The sequence below is a fragment of the Capricornis sumatraensis genome, chromosome 5, assembly GCF_032405125.1.
Source record: "Capricornis sumatraensis isolate serow.1 chromosome 5, serow.2, whole genome shotgun sequence".
Taxonomy (NCBI): Eukaryota; Metazoa; Chordata; class Mammalia; order Artiodactyla; family Bovidae; genus Capricornis; species Capricornis sumatraensis.
Window position 1 is genome coordinate 96,654,150 of NC_091073.1, and position 19,431 is coordinate 96,673,580.

At 42.0% G+C, this 19,431-nt stretch overlaps 1 protein-coding gene across 1 annotated transcript in view; it reads left to right on the top strand.

The window, feature by feature from the left end:
- SND1 (staphylococcal nuclease and tudor domain containing 1) overlaps positions 1–19,431 on the top strand; it is a 422,890-nt gene that overhangs the window by 37,249 nt on the left and 366,210 nt on the right. Inside the window, exons 3-9 of the mRNA XM_068972577.1 lie at positions 1,890–2,010; positions 5,381–5,459; positions 8,140–8,300; positions 9,052–9,143; positions 9,766–9,924; positions 11,514–11,620; positions 15,096–15,186. Of these exons, the coding sequence (XP_068828678.1) occupies positions 1,890–2,010; positions 5,381–5,459; positions 8,140–8,300; positions 9,052–9,143; positions 9,766–9,924; positions 11,514–11,620; positions 15,096–15,186 (810 nt within the window). The remainder of the gene's footprint in view (positions 1–1,889; positions 2,011–5,380; positions 5,460–8,139; positions 8,301–9,051; positions 9,144–9,765; positions 9,925–11,513; positions 11,621–15,095; positions 15,187–19,431) is intronic.

The following is a 19,431-nucleotide window of genomic DNA, read 5'->3' on the forward strand; positions in this document are numbered from 1 at the left end:
TGAAACCTAAAAAAACCCCACAAAACTGAAGCCTAGACATTCGATCTATGGCCGAGGATGTTTTTAGAGTAAGTGAATCACTAAGGTGATAAAAATGTACAAGGCTCTGTTAATTGGTTTAGTATTTGTGTCTGTGATGTGGCTGGTATTTGGGCTCATTATCAGTCATGAGACTCTCTTTGGTTATGGGTATCTGCTTCTGTTATTATGGTGTGGGACAAAGGGTGGAAACAGGAGATAAAAATACGGTGAGCTCCGTATTGCCTTTGAGTGGTTGGCTCTTTTGCTTATTGGTGCACTGAGAAGAGTGCATTAAATGAGTGAGCAGGCTTGTTTTTGTGTCTTTAAGAGCACTTACTCAGGATTAGTTCTTCCCAGAACTGTCCACAGTTGTTGCTGGCTGACAGTACTGGTTTTGTGAACATGGGCCCAGCAGGTTGGTGGACTGCCACCTTTAAATTGGCTTCTGGTTTCTGGGAAGTCATGGATGTTTTTCTTCTAGAAAAGCTTCTTGGCTCACCCCGTGGAATAATCTTCATGGACTGAAAAGGTAGGTAGATGCTTCCTTTTCTGGTCAGTGATGGACTGTTTTGCCTTCACTATGCAGAGCCCATGTTTTGGGGCTCCAGGAGCTAGTAGTGCGTGCATATTGTATACCACCCTGCCCTTTTGTATGTTAATTGTTTCTGCCCGTGAACTTCTGCAGATCCTGTCCTCCTTGAACTCTTACCCTCTCCTTCCTCATTTCTGTTCTAAGGGAACTTAGGGCACCGAGCTAGGTCCAGACTGTAAATTCAAGTGCTAGTGATCCCTGACTGCAACAGGGCTTCTTCAGAAGAGACATCTCCCTTTGTCTGTACCATCCCCAAAGTAATGAGGCAAAACCATCCTTTTGCAGAGCATCTTCAAATCACATGGGGGCTCTATTTGTACCCACTGTGGATGTGTGGCTCAGCCCTGTGTCAGGGTCTTTAACGAGTGAGAGGAAAGAATCACCATTGTCAAGCTGATCTCTTACCAGGGCCTGTTACTAAGTAAGAAGTAAACTGTAGTTCTGAATAAGACAGTGTTGGAGGTGCGGAAAGTCCTAATGCTAGTGCCTGGGAAACCATGGTGCCTGTGTTTTGGGCTGGTGCAAGTTACACCAACAGTTAGACCTTCATTTTTTAGGAGCCCCCTAAATGTGTGAGCCCCCACTCCAGTACTCTTGCCTGGAAAATCCTATGGGCGGAGGAGCCTGGTAGGCTGTAGTCCATGGGGTCGTGAAGAGTCGAACACGACTGAGCAGCTTGACTTGCACTTTTCACTTTCATGCATTGGAGAAGGAAATGGGGACCCACTCCGGTGTTCTTGCCTGGAGAATCCCAGGGACAGGGGAGCCTGGTGGGAGGCCATCTATGGGGTCGCACAGAGTCAGACATGATTGAAGCGACTTAGCAGCAGCAGCAGCAAGTGTGTGAGCTGGGCTGTGTGTGTTTCATGTTTACCTTCCCCTCAGGGCCTAGTGGGAGAAGGCAATGGCACCCCACTCCAGTACTCTTGCCTGGGAAATCCCATGGATGGAGGAGCCTGGTAGGCTGCAGTCCATGGGGTTGCGAAGAGTCAGACACGACTGAGCAGCTTCACTTTCACTTTTCACTTTCACACGTTGGAGAAGGAAATGGCAACCCACTCCAGTGTTCTTGCCTGGAGAATCCCACAGATGGGGGAGCCTGGTGGGCTGCCGTCTAAGGGGTCGCACAGAGTCGGACACGACTGAAGCGACTTAGCAGCAGCAGCAGCAGGGCCTAGTGTGTTTGCTGGGTTGTTGAAGGAGTGAAGTTGCTTGGGTGTTGATTGTGCAGTGTGAAACCGGCCTGGTTCCTGAACGTGGTGGTTCTGTCTTTCAGCCCTGGGCATTTCCTGCTCGAGAGTTCCTTCGGAAGAAGCTGATTGGGAAAGAAGTATGCTTCACGATAGAAAACAAGACTCCACAGGGGAGAGAGTATGGCATGATCTACCTTGGAAAAGGTGAGTAGCAAGGGCAAAAGGGCTCGTTTTTCTCCTAGTCTAAAATTCCTCCAAAGATCAGTTTTCACCTGGTGGAGTTGGCTCTGGACGGCGGCTGTGGGTCTCACTGGGAGAGTGCAGAACTCGGGGTATGTAGGTGCAGAGGAATGCCCCTCATATGCCTGCTCCTTGTTCACCCTGTGCCTCTTTCCTGCCTTGGTTTAGATGTGTGTGGACAATGTAGTATTCGTTTTCTCCATATGCAGGCCATCAGCCCGTTGAACTCATTGGCTCTGTGCTTCTAGGTCAGGGTGCTAATTGAATTCCTATAGATTTCCTATTGCATCTTCTATTTCCTTTATCTGTCTTGTGGCTCTTCTCCTTTCTTTTCTCTTTAAGAAAGCATGATTTGTTTAGGGCTTGTGGTTCTCTGCAGGCCACATGATTTATAATGGAGTGGAAAGTACACAGGCTTCAGAGTGGTATGATGTGGCTCCTGGCACTTCTATTGTGTACTCTTACTTGTTGTTTTCAGTCTCCAAGTCGTGTCTGACTGTTTGTGATGCCATGGACTCTAGCCCGCCAGGGTCCTCTGTCCATGGGACTCTCCAGGCAGGAATACTGGAGTGGGTTGCTGTGACAGAGTATGCAGTCAGTAAATATGTTTGTGTGTGTGCACGCACATACGCCTGTGGTTTAGCTGTTCAACTGTAGCTGCCATTTGAAATTTAATTTAATTTATTTATTTAATATTTTCAGATGTGCAGGGTCTTTGTTGTTGCGTGGGCTTTCTCTGGTTGTGACGAGCAGGGTCTACTCTTTGTGGCGGTACACAAACTCCTCATTGAGGTAGCTTCTTTTGCTGTGGTGCGCAGGCTCTAGAGTGAGAACTCAGTAGTTGCAGCACCTGGGCTTGATTGCTAAGAGGCACTGCCATTTAAAATTTAAAGTTGTATTTAGAAATTTGCTTTTTAAACTGACCCACATGACAGCGTGGATATAATTTAGCATGTTAATAATGCACTGTTTTTTTGATAAAACCTGGCACATAGGAGATGATTGATAAGTATTTACTAAGAGTGATTTTGAAATTATCCTTTCAGTTTCAATGGCTTAATGGCTTAAAGTTTAATATTTTCACTCAGCTAATTTAACTAACTCTCAGTGCCAACTGCGATGAAACAGTGCTTTAGCTAATTAATTAGTGTTCATACATTTATCCTATTTTGTGGCTACTCTTTTTTTTTTTTGCTATATGTAGATGGATTGAAATATTCATTTAACTGTAGTTGACTTACAGTATTATGCTTCAGGTATGTAGCTTCTGATTCTTTGCCACTATAGATTATGACAGGATATTGAATATAATTCCATATGCTGTACAGTAAATTCTTGTTTACGTGGCTACTAGGCTTTTTTTTGTTTGTTTTTGGCTGTGCTGTGCAGCTTGTGGGGTCTTAGTTCTCTAACTAGAGATTGAACTTGGGACCCTGGCTGTGAGAGTATGGGGGCCTAACTACTGGACCTCCAGGGAATTCTCCTGTGAATACTCTTTTTATGATGGAGGAGAATAATAGAATATGAGAATTTGTGGTTAACCTAGAACTTTTTTTTTTAAGGCAAAGATGATTAATCTTCAAATTGTGGGGAAAATAGAGTCACCCACCTATTCCGAATACCAGCCCCAACTGTGGCTTGATCAGATTTGTACTTTGATTAGTAATAAGTGAGTAGTGTATCTTTGTCCTACAGAATCCCTGTTTTCAGTACTCTATCCATCACATTTTGTTGCTTTCTTTGGGAGTTTGGCCCGGAGAATTGTGTTTTTCTCCCTTTTGAAGGAGCAATCAACTCATTTAGAAATGAGCCAGCCAACAGCCCTTTTCAGAGTGCTCTGTGCCAAGGAACTGTCTGAGAGCTATTGGGGTTGCTGTTGACTGGCTGGTTTTATGGCCATTCACCTTCTTTGTACCTTGCCTTCGTTCTTTCTACGCACTGACCTGTTAATACCTTACTGCTCAACTTTTCCCATAATTGTGGAGTTCTTCCTTTTGACTTCCCACTCTGTGGGATTATTCCTATTGCTCTGAAAGAATCAGTGTAATATTTATTGATGGCAGATAGCTGTGTGCATCTGTGTCTGGCCTCAGCAGTAACTCTAGTGCAAAGGTTCTTGTGATTCACATTCAGCTTCAGAACCTGAACTTGCTTTGTATGAATAGCATTCATCTCAACCTTTTGTGTGTGTGGTAGAAAAGGGGGCTTATGATTTGCCTCAGAAATTTGGACAGGGCTAATGGCAGGGCATTTAGGTTGGGTTTGGGCCTAGTATGTAGACTTCTTGTTGCTTGCAGAATTCAATGAATGCATGGCGTACTGAATATAAATCTTACAGAATTTTATTCTATGCTGATGTTACCTATCAGCTAGACTGCTGTGTTTCAGTTTATCGAGGAGCTTGTTCTCTGCTATATTAAAAATTTTTATGTGGTGATTCCCTCATAGATGGCTTCTTTTATCGTTTTGGCTGTCAAGCAGAGATTTAAGAGAATTCGCCGAGCCTAAAAGCTTTTTCAGTAGCATGGAAATGCAATTAATGGTCCTGGTGCCCGGGTGGAACCTAATCGGGTTGTGTTTTTTGTTTCGCTTCATTTTTCTTGCCTGCTCTGAAGGCTGCTGTGTGAGATTTGGAAGTCTGGACTCTCTCCCTTGCATCTCTTAAGAACACGAGAGTGTGTTTATCAAATGATGTAGCTTGTCTTGGTGGCCTCCTGGAGCAGAGAATAGGACATCCTGAGAGGGACTGGACTCTGGTGTAAAACATAAATGGGCCACCCTAAGTGCCTCTGCTGTCTGATTGTCCAGGTGTGGGGACTGCTGTTGGATTCTGTTGTTTTAAATCCTGCTGTGTGCTTGGCACTGCACTTGGCGATTTACACACATTGAATTCCCATAAGAACCCATCTAGACAGGCACTCTTCCCATTTTATAGGTGAGTATGTGTACTGAGGTGCTGAGAGAGCTGTGAAGTGGCAGCGTTTGTGTTGGGCACCAGCCTCTCCTCCTTAGGTCAGTGTTATTTATCCTCTCCCTGGCTGCTACTTGTGCCTTGCTTTCCCGTCAGTCTCCTAGAGTTCCTGAGATTGCCTTTGGCTTGGGAGATACACGAAAAAATAAGCCCAGAGAAGATGTATCTCCGGGTCCTAGAGATGAGACATTTTGAGGGAGAAAAGGTTTTCTGAAGAACCCAACCCCAGTCTGCTGCCTTGTCCAGTTAGTGGGTAACATTATTCCTTGAAGAGCTCAGGGTGAAAGTGGTCCCAGTAGAGCCCTTTTGCTGTTGGAGATGGATTTAGATGCAAGATTCATGTCTCTTTTTTTCCCTTGTCAGATACCAATGGGGAAAACATTGCAGAATCACTGGTTGCAGAGGGCTTGGCCACCCGGAGAGAAGGCATGAGAGCGAACAAGTAAGTCTCCGCTGCTCTTCTGACCCTCAGACTTCCTCCCTCTCCACCGTGAGAGCTGGGGGAGTGGACTCCGCACTCGCTTTGATGCATTTTCATTCCTGCCGCCTGACATAAAATGGGTAATATCTGGTGTTCTCTTGGCTTCGAAAAGAACATCCCTGCCCAGGTGTAGGTGTGTATTGTTCTGAATGAGGAGGTTTCTCTGCATTTGTGAATGGCATTTGGTATGTGTAATCAAAAACTTCTTTGCTTGGAGATAAAGAAGTGCTATGCTTCATATCATAAGAGTCAGTAGGCTTGTTTCTTATGCCACTGATACTCGGTTCCAGAGTATTTATCTATCCATCCCCCATTATTTATTGAGCATGTGTGCCAGGCTATGTTCTAGGCACTGTGAATATAGCAGTGAACAAAGACACTTAGCCTCTGCTAACAATTTAACCGGGAGACAAACAACAAACCAATCAGCAAATAGATGTACAATATTATATCAGGTATACAAGCAATAAGTAAATGCAGAATAAAGCAGAGTGAATAAGTAAAATTCGAAGCAACACCTGATGCTTGGAATATAGGAAAACTGACAGGGGCTGAGTGGTTCTGATTTCAGGGAAAATTTCTGTCTCTCCAAAGCCTTTTTTATCTGTTTTGGCTTATGGATCTGTAGATACTTTAGTAATAAGGTGAATGTAATTGTTGTTAATAGCAGTGTGAATTCGTTAGAAATGAGTATTAGGTTAATGGGCTTCCAGGTGACTCAGATGGTAAAGAATCTGCCTGCAATTCAGGAGACCCTAGTTCGATCCTTGCATTGGAAAGATCCTCTGGAGAAGGAAATTGCAGTCCACTCTGGTATTCTTGCCTAGGAAATTCCATGGACAGAGGAGCCTGGTGGGCTACAGTTTGTGGGGTCACAAAGAGTCAGACACAAGTGACTAAATAACAACAGACTCGTGTCTGAGTGACTAAATAACAACATCAGGTTTATAGTTCATATACCAGGTTCAAGTTCATCAGTGTTGGCACCTCAGAAGGATGGGGGTTGCAGCTGGCTTTAACTAGCACATTAGTCTCTGAAGAGTGATAAGCTGCATCAGTAATTTGGATGCTGTAGATGCTGTTTGGCTATTATTTTTTTGGCCAGATGGCTTTTGGGATCTTAGTTCCCTGACCAAGGATTGAACCTGGGCCACAGTAGTGAAAGTGCCAAGTCCTAACCACTGGAAGGTCAGGGAACTCCTGCTGTTTAAATCATTAAGTCCGTGTTGTATTATGACTGTAACTGTAGAAGAAGCTTTAGATAAATATTTGCGTGAACTATGCCAATGATAGGGATGAGCAAAGGCCAAAATGTACAATTTGCATCTTTCTTTGTGATCAAGTCATTCATCCTAGAGTTCTCTGATCCTTTCCAACTCAGAAGAGTCGTTGGCTAGAGCTTAGGATTGGAGTGTGAGTGAGCATGTGGGAATTTGTTGGATTCTGACACTTGTCTTAGGTGCTGTGTATGGAAGCACGCTGAAGCTGTATTTTAAGGACAGTTGCTGGCATTTTTACTGTTGCAGTGTTTTTTGGAATCCAGTTTGCAGCCAGAATGAAGAATTATAAAAAAGCCTACAGCAGTATTGTACTACCTCAACAAAGAAATCCCTCCAGGAGTCCCAGTCTTTTTTTACTCCAGAGTTGTCCTGACTTCTTTTCTCAGTTTGACTGTTTTTGCTTCTATCTCAAGCTACATTCCCCCCCGCCCCGCCGCCACCCCCGTCAAATTCTGACAGAAAGTTTGGATCTCTGAAGATGATAATTGTCCTTTTTTTCTTTTTCTTCTTTTTTTGATGGGGAGGAGGAAAAGAGCCATACTGAAGACTTCTGCTTTGAGAAATTGTAGGTCATGCTCCCTGTTGAAAATCCCTACTGATCAAGGTGGGAGGGTCAGTTTCTCTAGATGCCTCTTGATGGAACCAGGTGTTGACATTGTGGAAAGGCTTTCCAGTGTTCACTTCAGCCCAAATGCAGATGAGAGAGTGAAGAGTAGAGCCGTTTGGTTGTTTTTGATGGCTTTTTTTCTGGAGGGGGCGGGGGGAGTGGTCTATCTACTGGGTTTCTGCTCTTGGGCACACGTTGGTTTCTTGTCTGATGAAAGAGTCTTCATCTTCAAACTGCTTTTGCTTAGCTGGCCTTATGGCATGTGTAAGTAGTGCTGGGGTGACACTGTCTGTGAAAGTGACAATCCTTCTGTATTCCCCAGTCCTGTTGTGCAGAGGACAGGGAGTGAGGGTGGTTCTTAGTCACTTCCGCTGCACTGGGTCCAGCTGAGGTCTGCCTGGATTCTAGTTCCTGAATCTGGGGCGGTTAAATGAAACTCTCCCGCCTGGAGCGGCTCCCTTGTAAGCCACCAACTTGTTCTCTTGTAATCACTCCTGGTGGCAGTACTGAGAAGGGTGGTCTTCAGATATTCTCATTAAATGCTGTTACAATTGAGTCTTTTGTTGGAGGGTATAAATCTGGAATCTGGAAGTTATATTCCTGGTAGGTTTCTGGTTACAGGCCTGGGTCTGAAACAATTGCTTTGTTTTTTCCAAGCAGAGAAGATGCTGTAGAAACCCAGAATCAAAGATGACCCTGATATTTCTCTCGTGAACTCATTAACCACACTTGTTTTTTCTCTTTCACGTCCCAGTCCTGAGCAGAACCGGCTTGCGGAATGTGAGGAGCAAGCGAAAGCAGCTAAGAAAGGGATGTGGAGTGAGGGGAACGGTTCACATACTATCCGGGACCTCAAGTATACCATTGAGAACCCAAGGCACTTTGTGGACTCGCACCACCAGAAGCCTGTCAATGGTGAGGCTGTCGGGGAAAGACAGATACGACTCAGGGTGATTTCTCTCTATTTGCTGTCGAGCTCCTTGAGGTTCATAAAACTGATTCTACTTTAGTACCCATGGAGAATTGTTAAGGGTAAAAAACAACATGGTATTTTGGAAGGGAGCTTTCCATCCAGTTCATATATGCATCAAATGTATTTTGCAGAGATTAGTCCTTTGCTGCTACAGAGTAGTAAATTGCTGGTAATTTTGTACATGGAGGATCTTCCTGTTTTCTCTAAAAAATGGCTATCTCTAAATACCACCTCTAAAACTTCAAAGTAGAAATATGTATTCTTTATATATCTAAACATTTATGAATGCACACACGCCCACACACACGATATAGTTCTCAGTCCTACTTTGAGACCTTATTAACTTGCAGACTCAGTAAAATAAAATGATTACCAATCCTGAATTATTGTTAGTTTTTGCCAGGCACTAAGTATACAGGTGAGCAACCTGGCTTACAGATAACAGAGCTTAGGTATGAGCCAAGAGGTCCCAGAAGGTTCAAAAGATGTAGCAGTTGGTTTGAACCAAACCCTCCTGGAGTAGTTTGGGCAGAAGTCTGTGTGAACACTCGTGATCTGCCAATGCATCGTCACCTCCCAGAGCGGGGCTTTCTCCAGATTTGGGAAAAGGAACTGTGCTCCAGGCAATTTGATGGGGCGTTGTTTCTCCTTGGCACGACCTGTGTTGCTCAAGCCGTTTGTTCTGTCCTGCAGCTATCATCGAGCACGTGCGAGACGGCAGTGTGGTCAGGGCCCTGCTCCTGCCAGATTACTACCTGGTCACGGTCATGCTGTCAGGGATCAAGGTCAGCTCATATGCTGGGCTACTGGGTGGTTCATGGAAGTGTTCGGTGATGGGGGGAACTTCGTCCATACCGTTTCTTTCTAGTATGGGCTGTTAACATTGACTGGAGTACTTTAAGCTTGGCAGCAGTGCAGTTCTAATTAGATCAAATAAGACTTTTTTAAGTACTCAGAGTCGGTTTGGAGTGGGCTGTTTAGAGATGGTTGAAACCTAAAGAGGAGGGGAAGGGAAGCCAGTCCATGGGATCGCAAAGAGTTGGACACAACTGAGCACGCACACACAAAGTTTGCCGAGTGTGTTCTCTTAATGTAAAATAGCCATGTTGATTAAAGAAAAAATCAGGGATTTAAAGTGAGGCACTGGTGAATTTCTTCTTGGCAAGGGGTCATTTTCAAGTGTAATTAATGATTTTCCCCATGTTGTCATGAGTTTTATTTTGCTTTACCAAGAAGGCTAAGAGGATGATATTTCCAGTTGCTTTTTATCAGTATGTTTTTAGAAGGGTTGGAAGACCTCATTGGACACCTTTCCCAGCCCAGCTTTGTGGGGTTTGTGCTGTTTGGATTGTTCCCTGTGGGCTGAGCATGCCCAGCACCCATGCGCCTGCCTGCCTTGTGCTTTAGTGCCCAACTTTCCGACGGGAAGCGGATGGGAGTGAAACACCAGAGCCTTTTGCTGCAGAAGCCAAATTTTTTACTGAGTCTCGACTGCTTCAGAGAGATGTCCAGATCATCCTGGAGAGCTGCCACAACCAGAACATTCTGGGTACAATTCTGCACCCGGTGAGTGAGCCTGGCAGACTGGCCCACGCGGGTCGGGGATCCACTTGGGGTTTGAAGAGCTGCATTTGGCTTCTGTTCTTCCTCTCTGTGTTTAGAAGCCATTGAAGTATCTTGGTAGGGTTATCATCTACTGACTTTGAGACCTTTTTTTAGGGAGTTACCCGTTCTCTGATAGAATTAGACAGATTGCAACTTTGTACTTTCAGAAAACTAATCTCAGTTGTGCTTGGGTTTATAAGGGGAGGAAGGTCGCTTGCACTTATTTTCCCAGATGCTAGTCCTAAAGATTGCCGGTAAGAAAGGTGGGAGGCTGCCACATCAGTTAAGAAGTGGCAGTGGAATTTGTAGAATGGGATTGGTGAGGTTTGCAAGTAGGTTAGCTGTTTGGAGTACAGCAGGTCCCCTACAGAGGAAAGAGTTCAGTTCTGAAAGAGTATTTGTTAAGTCTAATTTGTTTGTAAGTACAACAAAGTTAGCCTTGGTACCCAGGTAACACAATTGGCTATATGCTGCTAGCTTTAACGCCTCTTTCCAGATATCCTGGGCTTGAAATGAAGATACTGTATTCCTGTACTCTGTACAGTACTGTACAATCAAGGACACAAAAGCACAACCCCTTGTAGAGGATGCACGCATGTGACAGTGTATGCCAAACCCATGAACTAACTTTCATGGCTGGACATGCAAACACACGTTCACATCATTGAAAGTTTGAAGCTTGAAGGTTTACATGTAGGGGACTTACCGTATGGGTAGAACTGTCATGAGGAAACCCTCCTTTGGAAAATCTGTGTCCCAAGCCTTATTCAGTCACTGCCTAATGCTGCTTTTGAGAAGGAAGTAGGTTAAGATCTTGTAGTTCTGACTACTGGGAGTTTTACCCTAGTGTATACTTTGGTAGGTGGGATATTCTTGGATGGGAAATTGCTTTTTAACACCCCAGTTTAAATAAATAGTCATTATTGTAACCCGTATCCAATACCAGAAGAAACTACTGTTCTTTGGCTAGAGAATTCTTCCATGATGGCAGTTGTGGAAGGCTGGGAGGCTTGGTTTGGAATGTGCCAAGGTCATGTCTATTTCTTCTGAAGTGCTCGCTGTCTGCCAGAGCCCTGCCAGATGGCTCTGTGTCACTGTAGAATGTGAATTGTAATTTACCGGGCAAAATGTAACTGTAGTTATTCCCTTACTCAGCCTGTTCTTTGGCTCTCCCCTTATGAAAAGGGAGTAAATGCTGATCTCAGGAAAGGAAATAATAAGGTATAATCTCTGCTGAAGATTAACATCCTCTGTCCACAAGAAGAGCTATTGAAATGCCGATTCCATTCAATGCCACTAACATTTATCCTACCCCTGTTAAGTGCAAGTTACTGTGCTGGGTGCTGTGGGGATATGAAGCCAGGGCTGTTGAAGGGAGTCACAGAACAGCGTCTTCTCATAGGGCTGGTTTCTTCATGAAACAAATGACTACTTCATTTTTTTTTTTTTTTAACTACAAAATAGATTGTGGCTATGTTAATCAAGTCAGAAGTCAAGAGAAACGGATTCCCTTGCAACAGAATCTAATCTGTGCCTGCCTTATTTTTTAGAATGGCAACATCACAGAGCTTCTCCTGAAGGAAGGTTTTGCCCGCTGTGTGGATTGGTCGATTGCAGTCTACACACGGGGCGCAGAAAAGCTGAGGGCAGCTGAAAGGTAAGGCCTGTTGGGGATGCCTTCTAGCCAAGGATCTGGGTGTAGGGGACTCCAGGGGAAGGAACCTTGGGATCTTCTCTCACCCAGCCATGTCAGTGGAAAGGATTGGGGAAATTCCTGAAGAAGCTGGGATTTCATAGAGGAGTGACTGGCTTACAGTCTCCAGGTTGTCTAATTCAGGGCTGTCTCCTGATTTTTCCCTCAAACATTATTGGTCACCTGATTTGGTTTATTAATGTTTTCAGTTCACTTTTTTTCCCAAGCCTCTCACTTAGATTTCAGGTTTTAGGCATTTGAAATGAAATAAACTTGAGGCTCATTTGAGGACAATGAAATAACATATCAGCTCCTTCCTGACATGCAGGCTGGAGCCAAGTGTATGATGGAAAGACAGAGCCAGTGGGTCTCTAAATAAGACTATCCAACGATGCTGCAAAGCCTGATGCCCTAATTTATCGAACTGTATGCTGTAGTTATAAATGCTAATACAACTGTAAAGTGTCGTGTTTTTGGCTAGGTGCCCCATAGTTAAAGCAGATGGAGCAATAACTGATTTCTAGAAAAATAATGGATATGCCAAAGATCAGTGGCCATTTCAGGTGTTTCCAGGTATAGGTGAACTTGAGTCTCCAGGTGGAAAAAAATGAAGCAGATAGATGAGTAGAGATGATGCTCATAAAGTTGCACCCACTGCCTCCCAGGATATGTTTAGGTAGAAGGCCAGGACCACTGGTGACATTCCACTCAAGCCCGTGTGGTTTATTTCAGAGTCATACAATTTACAGTTTTTTGCCTTTGAGGTACACAACAAAGAGGTGTGCAAGAACATGAATTGAATTTCCCCTTTCTTAGGTCTCTTACAGCCTTCTCTACTTGTAAGCAGAAATACTTAGAACTTTTTATAAACATAGATTTTATTCTGGGCCATTTAATATGGCATACCTGACAAAGGTAGATGCTTGGAAAAAACACAGTGATTGTATACATTGTAGTCTTTTTATGTTCTACAATTAAATTCAAAATGTACAATACGTGTATCGAGCACAGCTTTCCAAATATCTCTGACTATTTTGTGATGCTCAATTTTTTTTTGTTGTTGTTGCCGTTGTTCAGAATATCCCGTAGGTCTATTTTTCTAAATTATTATTTTGGTTGATGATTCTTTTTGCATTCTTTAAGTTCCTTCCTCTCTTTGAAGAAAGTGAGTTACAGTGACAGTAGTTTCTACATGTTTTATAACATCTACAGGAGATTTTTAAGATGGCTCATCATTAAAAAACAGATTTAGACCCAGGAATGCAGATCATATTTCAGTGATATGATTACTTGCCTACTGTTTTCATGCTGTGTTAGAACTTGCTTGCATTGTCAGTAAATCTCTGTTGAGGTATTTCACGTGTTTTTACAACTACGACATGCTGCTTTTGTCTTTTCTCATTTTAGCACTGCTTTGAAAAGCTGCAATACCATTTTCAGAAATAACAGTTTAATAGTTCCTTTGCCTTACATCCTTTTATTTCTAAATAAATACTTTGACAGTTTTTCACTGATATGTGTGTGTGTGTGTGTATATATATATGTAAATCTTTGCACATATTCCCTGTCCCTCTCTTACTCTGACTCAAAAAATCTTTTCTGGGCTTTGTAATCTAAAACAAATGTTTACCAACATGATTTTCTAACTTTTGTTTAAATTCTGTTGGGTTATTGTCCATTTTTATTCCTCATTAGATGCGCTATAGTGACCATTTTGTTCGTGTTTTCCATGTGGGATTTGGGTAGCTAATAACCTTTATATATATTTAAATATTTCCTTATGCATTCATTTTATTTTAATTTTTTTTATCTTTTGGCCACTCTGTGTGGCATATGGGATCTTAGTTCCCTGACTAGGAATTGAACCCACGCCCCCTGCACTGGCAGCATGGAGTCTTAACCACTGGACCGCTGCGGGGGCATCACAGTGCTCTTTTATTTTTGAAGCATGTTTGTCTTTCATAATTAAGCAGTGAACTCAGAGCACAATGACTATGTCCTACTCAATCTTTGTAGCATCACTGACTCAGTGGATGTGAGGTTGAGCAAACTCTGGGAGATACTGAAAGACAGGGAAGCCTGGTGTGCTGCAGGCCACGGGGTTGCAAAGAGACTCGACTGAGTGAACAGTGGCCTTTTGATAATACAAATAGAAATGAGCAGGCTTATGCTTCTTAAAAATACTTTTGTTAGACGTGTGTGCTCTCCCCTCCCACTTAAGAGAGCAGTCTGTCTGTCTGTCATTCCAGCGCCTAGCATTTAGGAGTCACTCAAGAGGTACCATTTCACAGCAGTAAGAATGTCTGCTATCCAAAAGTCTACTAGCAATAAATGCTGGAGAGGCTGTGGAGAAAATGGAACCCTTTTACACTGTTGGTGGAATGCAAACTAGTACAGCCACTATGGAGAACTGTGTGGAGATACCTTAAAAAACTGGAAACAGAACTGCCTTATGACCCAGCAATCCCACTGCTGGGCATACACACTGAGAAAACCAGAATTGAAAGAGACACGTGTACCCCAGTGTTCATCGCAGTACTGTTTATAATAGCCAGGACATGGAAGCAACCTAGATGTCCATCAGCAGATGAATGGATAAGAAAGCTGTGGTACATATACACAATGGAGTATTACTCAGCTGTTTAAAATAATGCATTTGAATCAGTTCTAATGAGGTGGATAAAACTGGAGCCTATTATACAGAGTGAAGTAAGTCAGAAAAACACGAGTACAGTATACTAATGCATTATATGGAATTTAGAAAGATGGTAACAATGACCCTGTATGTGAGACAGCAAAAGAGACACAGATGTATAGAACAGTCTTTTGGACTCTGTGGGAGAGGGCAAGGGTGGGATGATTTGGGAGAATGGCATTGAAACATGTATAATATCCTATGTGAAACGAATTGCCAGTCCAGGTTCGATGCATGATACAGGATGCTCGGGGCTGGTGCACTGGGATGACCCAGAGGGATGGTATGGGGAGGGAGGTAGGAGGGGGGTTCAGGATGGGGAACACGTGTACACCCGTGGCAGATTCATGTTGATGTATGGCAAAACCAATACAATATTGTAAAGTAATTAGCCTCCAATTAAAGTAACTAAGTTTATATTTTGTTAAAAAAGAGGTACTTGATATGCCAAAGAGCTAATTAATTAGCCAGGTGGACTTGTACTTTCCAGGCTTGAAAAAGGGTGTGCCCAGACCCCAGCCTGTCAGCCATGGGTTTATAGCATATATGCATGTGGGATTGTTTCACGTGCTGTATAGTTTTCCTTGGGGCGGTCACACTTTGTGCTGGTCTGGTTAGCCTTTTCTCCTGGGTGCCTTGTCTGTGAGATAGGGTAGGGTTTTGTGCTGTTTGCTCCTGGTGGATGGTGGATTCCATCGCTGCCTTAGTCCCTCTGAGTGATCTGAATCCTTGCTTTGTTGCCAGGTTTGCCAAGGAGCGCAGGCTGAGAATATGGAGAGACTACGTGGCTCCCACTGCTAATTTGGACCAAAAGGACAAACAGTTTGTTGCCAAGGTGAGTCATTCTGAGCATCTGGCGCTGCACTGTGCACACTGTCAGGCTAGTGATAATACAGAGATTTGAATAATCAGTCAAGGGCTGAAGCGTTTCTCTTGCAAGGCAAAGCAGTGATGCGCGCATATGTGTGTGTGTGTGATTGCCTACACGGGTGTGTTTGTTGTGAGGAACTTGGAAACTATAAGAACGTAAATTTCTGCGTAGATTTGCATAACTTCATTAGAAATTCATGGGTTAAAATTGTGCATCTTGACCCTTTGAAATCTCTCATATGCTAGAGATTCTGTCTGTCTGCTTAGCAAATGACATTCTCTTAGATTGCTTGCTTTCTTTCTTGCTTGCCTTTTTTCTTTTTTTTTTTTGTCTGTGCTGCACAGCTTGCAGGATCTTAGTTCTTGCCAGGACTTGAACCCTGGCCATGGCAGTGAAAGCACTGAGTCCTAACAACTGGGTCACCAGGGAACTCCCTGTCTTAGATTTCTTATGCCCAAGGGTATAAGACCTCAAATTTCTCTTCTTTCTGTTTTGAGACTCTTGTGGTTTTTGATTTTTTTCTAATGTGGGATGTTTTTGTGGTTTTGAATTATCTCTGTTGTGAAATGTTTTTCTGAGGGCGCTCTGCTTTCCTGGGATGGATTTCTCTGAAGGCAGCTGAACTACCGAAGAGATTGTTTGGATCCAGCAGCAGTGCTGTAAAAGTGGTTTTTTTAAAAAAACTTCATCATGGGGTTTGGTACCTTGAGTGGTAGAACCTATAGTAGACCTTGCTTTCCCAAAATTGCTAATGTTTTTAACTTATTTTTACTTTTGGCAAGACATGCTGGAAGCTTTGTCATAATGGACTTAAAATATCCTTGGATATTTAACTATCCAGTGACTGTCCTAAATGTCCCACAGTGAGTTAAAGGTGGAGAGCCACTAGGTGGCACTGTCAGCCTGAAAAATTTTGGAATGCTCTCTCTCAGAATGGTAAAAATTTTAACAAGTCTCCAAGGAATTGACTGAATTTCTTCGCTTTCTTTTTTATGATGCCCAAAGCAGTAGGTCACTGAGCGCTCAGGCGGCCCCTTTCCTCTCGTAGTAGATGGTCTGTCTCTACACCAGCTGTCAGGTTAACTGTAATGGTGCCTTTCAGTGGACGTTAGTTGAAGGAGCTCCTGGTTGGATTCTCCATATGTGGCTTCCACATCTTGATGCAGATCAGAATGGACCGCTGCTTCTTTGTGTGAGGACCACACCAGCTGGGGAACTTGGACATAGCTGCTCTGCCAGTTGGAACTGTGTTTATGTTTTCCTATAATCTGTCCTAAGACTATAGAAGGACATAGCTACACAAGGAAATCATGACCATTCACTCACCAAGGAGGCAGGCCTTCCATTTTTCACCATCATCACAATTCTAGTGATACAGATGACCCTTGGGAGAGTCTCATTACACTGTACTGTCCCTACCAGCCCCTCCTCAGTTGAAACTGAATTGGTAGAGAAACCTAGAAGATTTGGAAGGGTTTTGGGCCTTGGCTACTTGGGAAACTAAGACATTGCTGAAGAAAAATTCTTCATCTAAAGGATTAGATGATTGAGCCAGCAGCTTTACATTTCTTCTGAGTATGATTTTATTGGTAACTTGAAAAAGGAGAGCTTTAGGACATATAGAACATTCCTTCCGTTTTGAAAAAAATCCAGGATCTCAGAATCTATTTTTGTCTTTTTTATTTTAAAACAAAGTAAGCCCCCCTTTTTTTAAATTACAATGAAGTTTTATTTTTTATAATGCCAGATTAGAGATTATCTCTATAAAAGCTATCTGATTAAGGATCCTATAGTATCCTAAACATAAATTTGGGTCATTCAGATATAGGCCTATTCAGAGAGTAGAGAGAAAAAGGTTTTCAGTGAATTTTTTAACTCCTTCAGGATTATTTTTGTTTTTAAAACAGGAAAAAGCATAAAAAGAAGGAAAAACACACATACTAGATGAAATTACTATGAAAGAAAAAGTGATCATACTGTCAATTGTGGGTGTTGGCAAACTGGCCCATGGGCCAAATATGGCCCACCATTGTTTTTATGTGGTCTGTGAGCTAAGAGTGGATTTTATGTAGAAAGAAGGGTTTGTGGCATGTTGGAATGATACGAAATTCAGATTTCAGTGTCGTGAGTAAATTGGAACATAGCCACGTCTCTTCGTTTACATATTGTCTGGAGCTGTTTTTGTGGTATGGTGGCAGAGGTGAGAAGTTGTAACAGAGACCATGTGGCCTGCAAAGCGTAAAATATTTGTTATCTGGCCCTTTACAGAAAAAGTCTGCTGACCTTTGACCTATACCAGTCCTCCTCAGAATGGTTTGATATGGTATAAGGAGCTCGAGCCAGAATGTAAATCAAGGCCTTGCTGCTTTCATCAAGAAGATCTTGCTATGGAAAAAATGTCAGCAATGTTCTCAGTGATGTAGTTGATTTATGTTCTGGTACAAGCGCCTTATCTCATTGCAGACTGGCAGTCACTTTTGAGTAGTACTGACTTGTATTCTTTTGTATATAATTTTTAAGTTGGTAAGTTTTTATTTTTAACATGTAGACATATTTATTATTTTTTTAAATTTTATTTATTTATTTTTGGAGCTCTGATGTCAGTGACTTTATTACACCTAAATTTCCTTAACTGTCGACAAAATGAGACATTGACTAATTGAACAGGCTACATACAGTGTTACAGGCACACTTTGTTATAGGAATATATCTAATACCAACCATAGCAGGTTAGATTAGTGAAGGATTTGACAAATTTTAACTGTAAATTTTTTGCGTAGACATTTTTAAAGAACTCTGTGGGCTTCTTAAGAGAAGTGTACTCTTTTTATTTCCCTCTCGCTTGAGGCAACCATTTTCAACTCCTGGCTAATTCACGTCTTCGAATAAAACATTCAGTTGCTTGCTGTTAATTTTTCAGGCGTAACCCCTTTTCCTTCACACCATGGAAGAAGAGGATTTAGTGTTTCCACATGTGGGTGTGCATGTACTTTTCTCCATGCCTTCTAATAAAACCATATCATAATTCTGGCTCAGTTAACATTCAGTGTTTACTTTGTAAGTGCTAATCACTTCTGAGATATGTAGCATGTTAGGACTGCTTTTCATTTCCTGCATGATTTTTTGTTTTTCCTGGAGTTAATTTTTAATTTTTATTATATATCTTTTATATACTTACTAATTCACCCCCCCACATTCTGTCATCTGTTTAAATCTTTTCTCAAGACATGATTCAGGTCATTATTTTTATCTTTTTCAATAGTAATTTCCAGGAGCCTTGTGACCTGTAACAGTCTAGTTTAGTTTAGTTCTTTTTTCCTTTTATAAGGTGTCTTCTTTGGATTTCTCTACCATTATCTTGAGTTTTCCTGTGCCTCACTCCTGGATTAGTGCTATGGTTGCTGAATCTTGCGGCTTCACTATGATTTACCACTTTATTTTGGTGACACACATTCTATTAGCTTCTTGGGAAAAGAGTGCTTAGGAGGTAGATTTTTTGAAACTGTTCGTGTTTACTCTGTTATTACGTTTGATAGTTTACATGGGTATAGAATTTTGTTAGACGCCATTTTCTTTTAGAATTATGAAAACATTGCTCTACTTGTATTTGTTAGGAATTCTTGTTTGTTTGTTTTCTTTCTTTCTTTATCTCTTTGGTGGCCTGAAACCGTTCTGATCTCCCATCCCAGTGCTATGTTTTTTATTTCTGTAAGCTCTTAGCAAATTCTTCTTTATTCTGAAATTTCACAATGATGTGCTTTGCTTATCCATGTGTGATCATGTTGTGGTTTAAAAATTAAACCATATTAAAAATTAAATTTTAACTCTCTTGTTGTTGGTTTCCACCTAGTTACTCTGCTATTTTTCTAGAATTTCTGTTTGGATGTTTAACTTCATGGACTAGTTCTAATTTTTTCTTACTATTTTCCTTTTTTTTTTGTCTTTTCCTTCTAGATATCTTCATGTTTATCTCTAATCTCTTCTGTTAGATATTTTATCATGCTGTATTTTAATTTCTAAAAGCTTCCTTTGTTCTTTGAATGTTTCTCTTATTACTATTAAAAAATAACATGTAATACTTATTTCAGAGATTAACATCATCTGTTAGGATTTAAGGAATTAACAATAATTTGGTAAAGATTTTTCTATCCCTGTATGGTCTGTGTTCTCTTAAGTTGTTTTTAGTTCTCTTTGGTTATTTTGATCTCT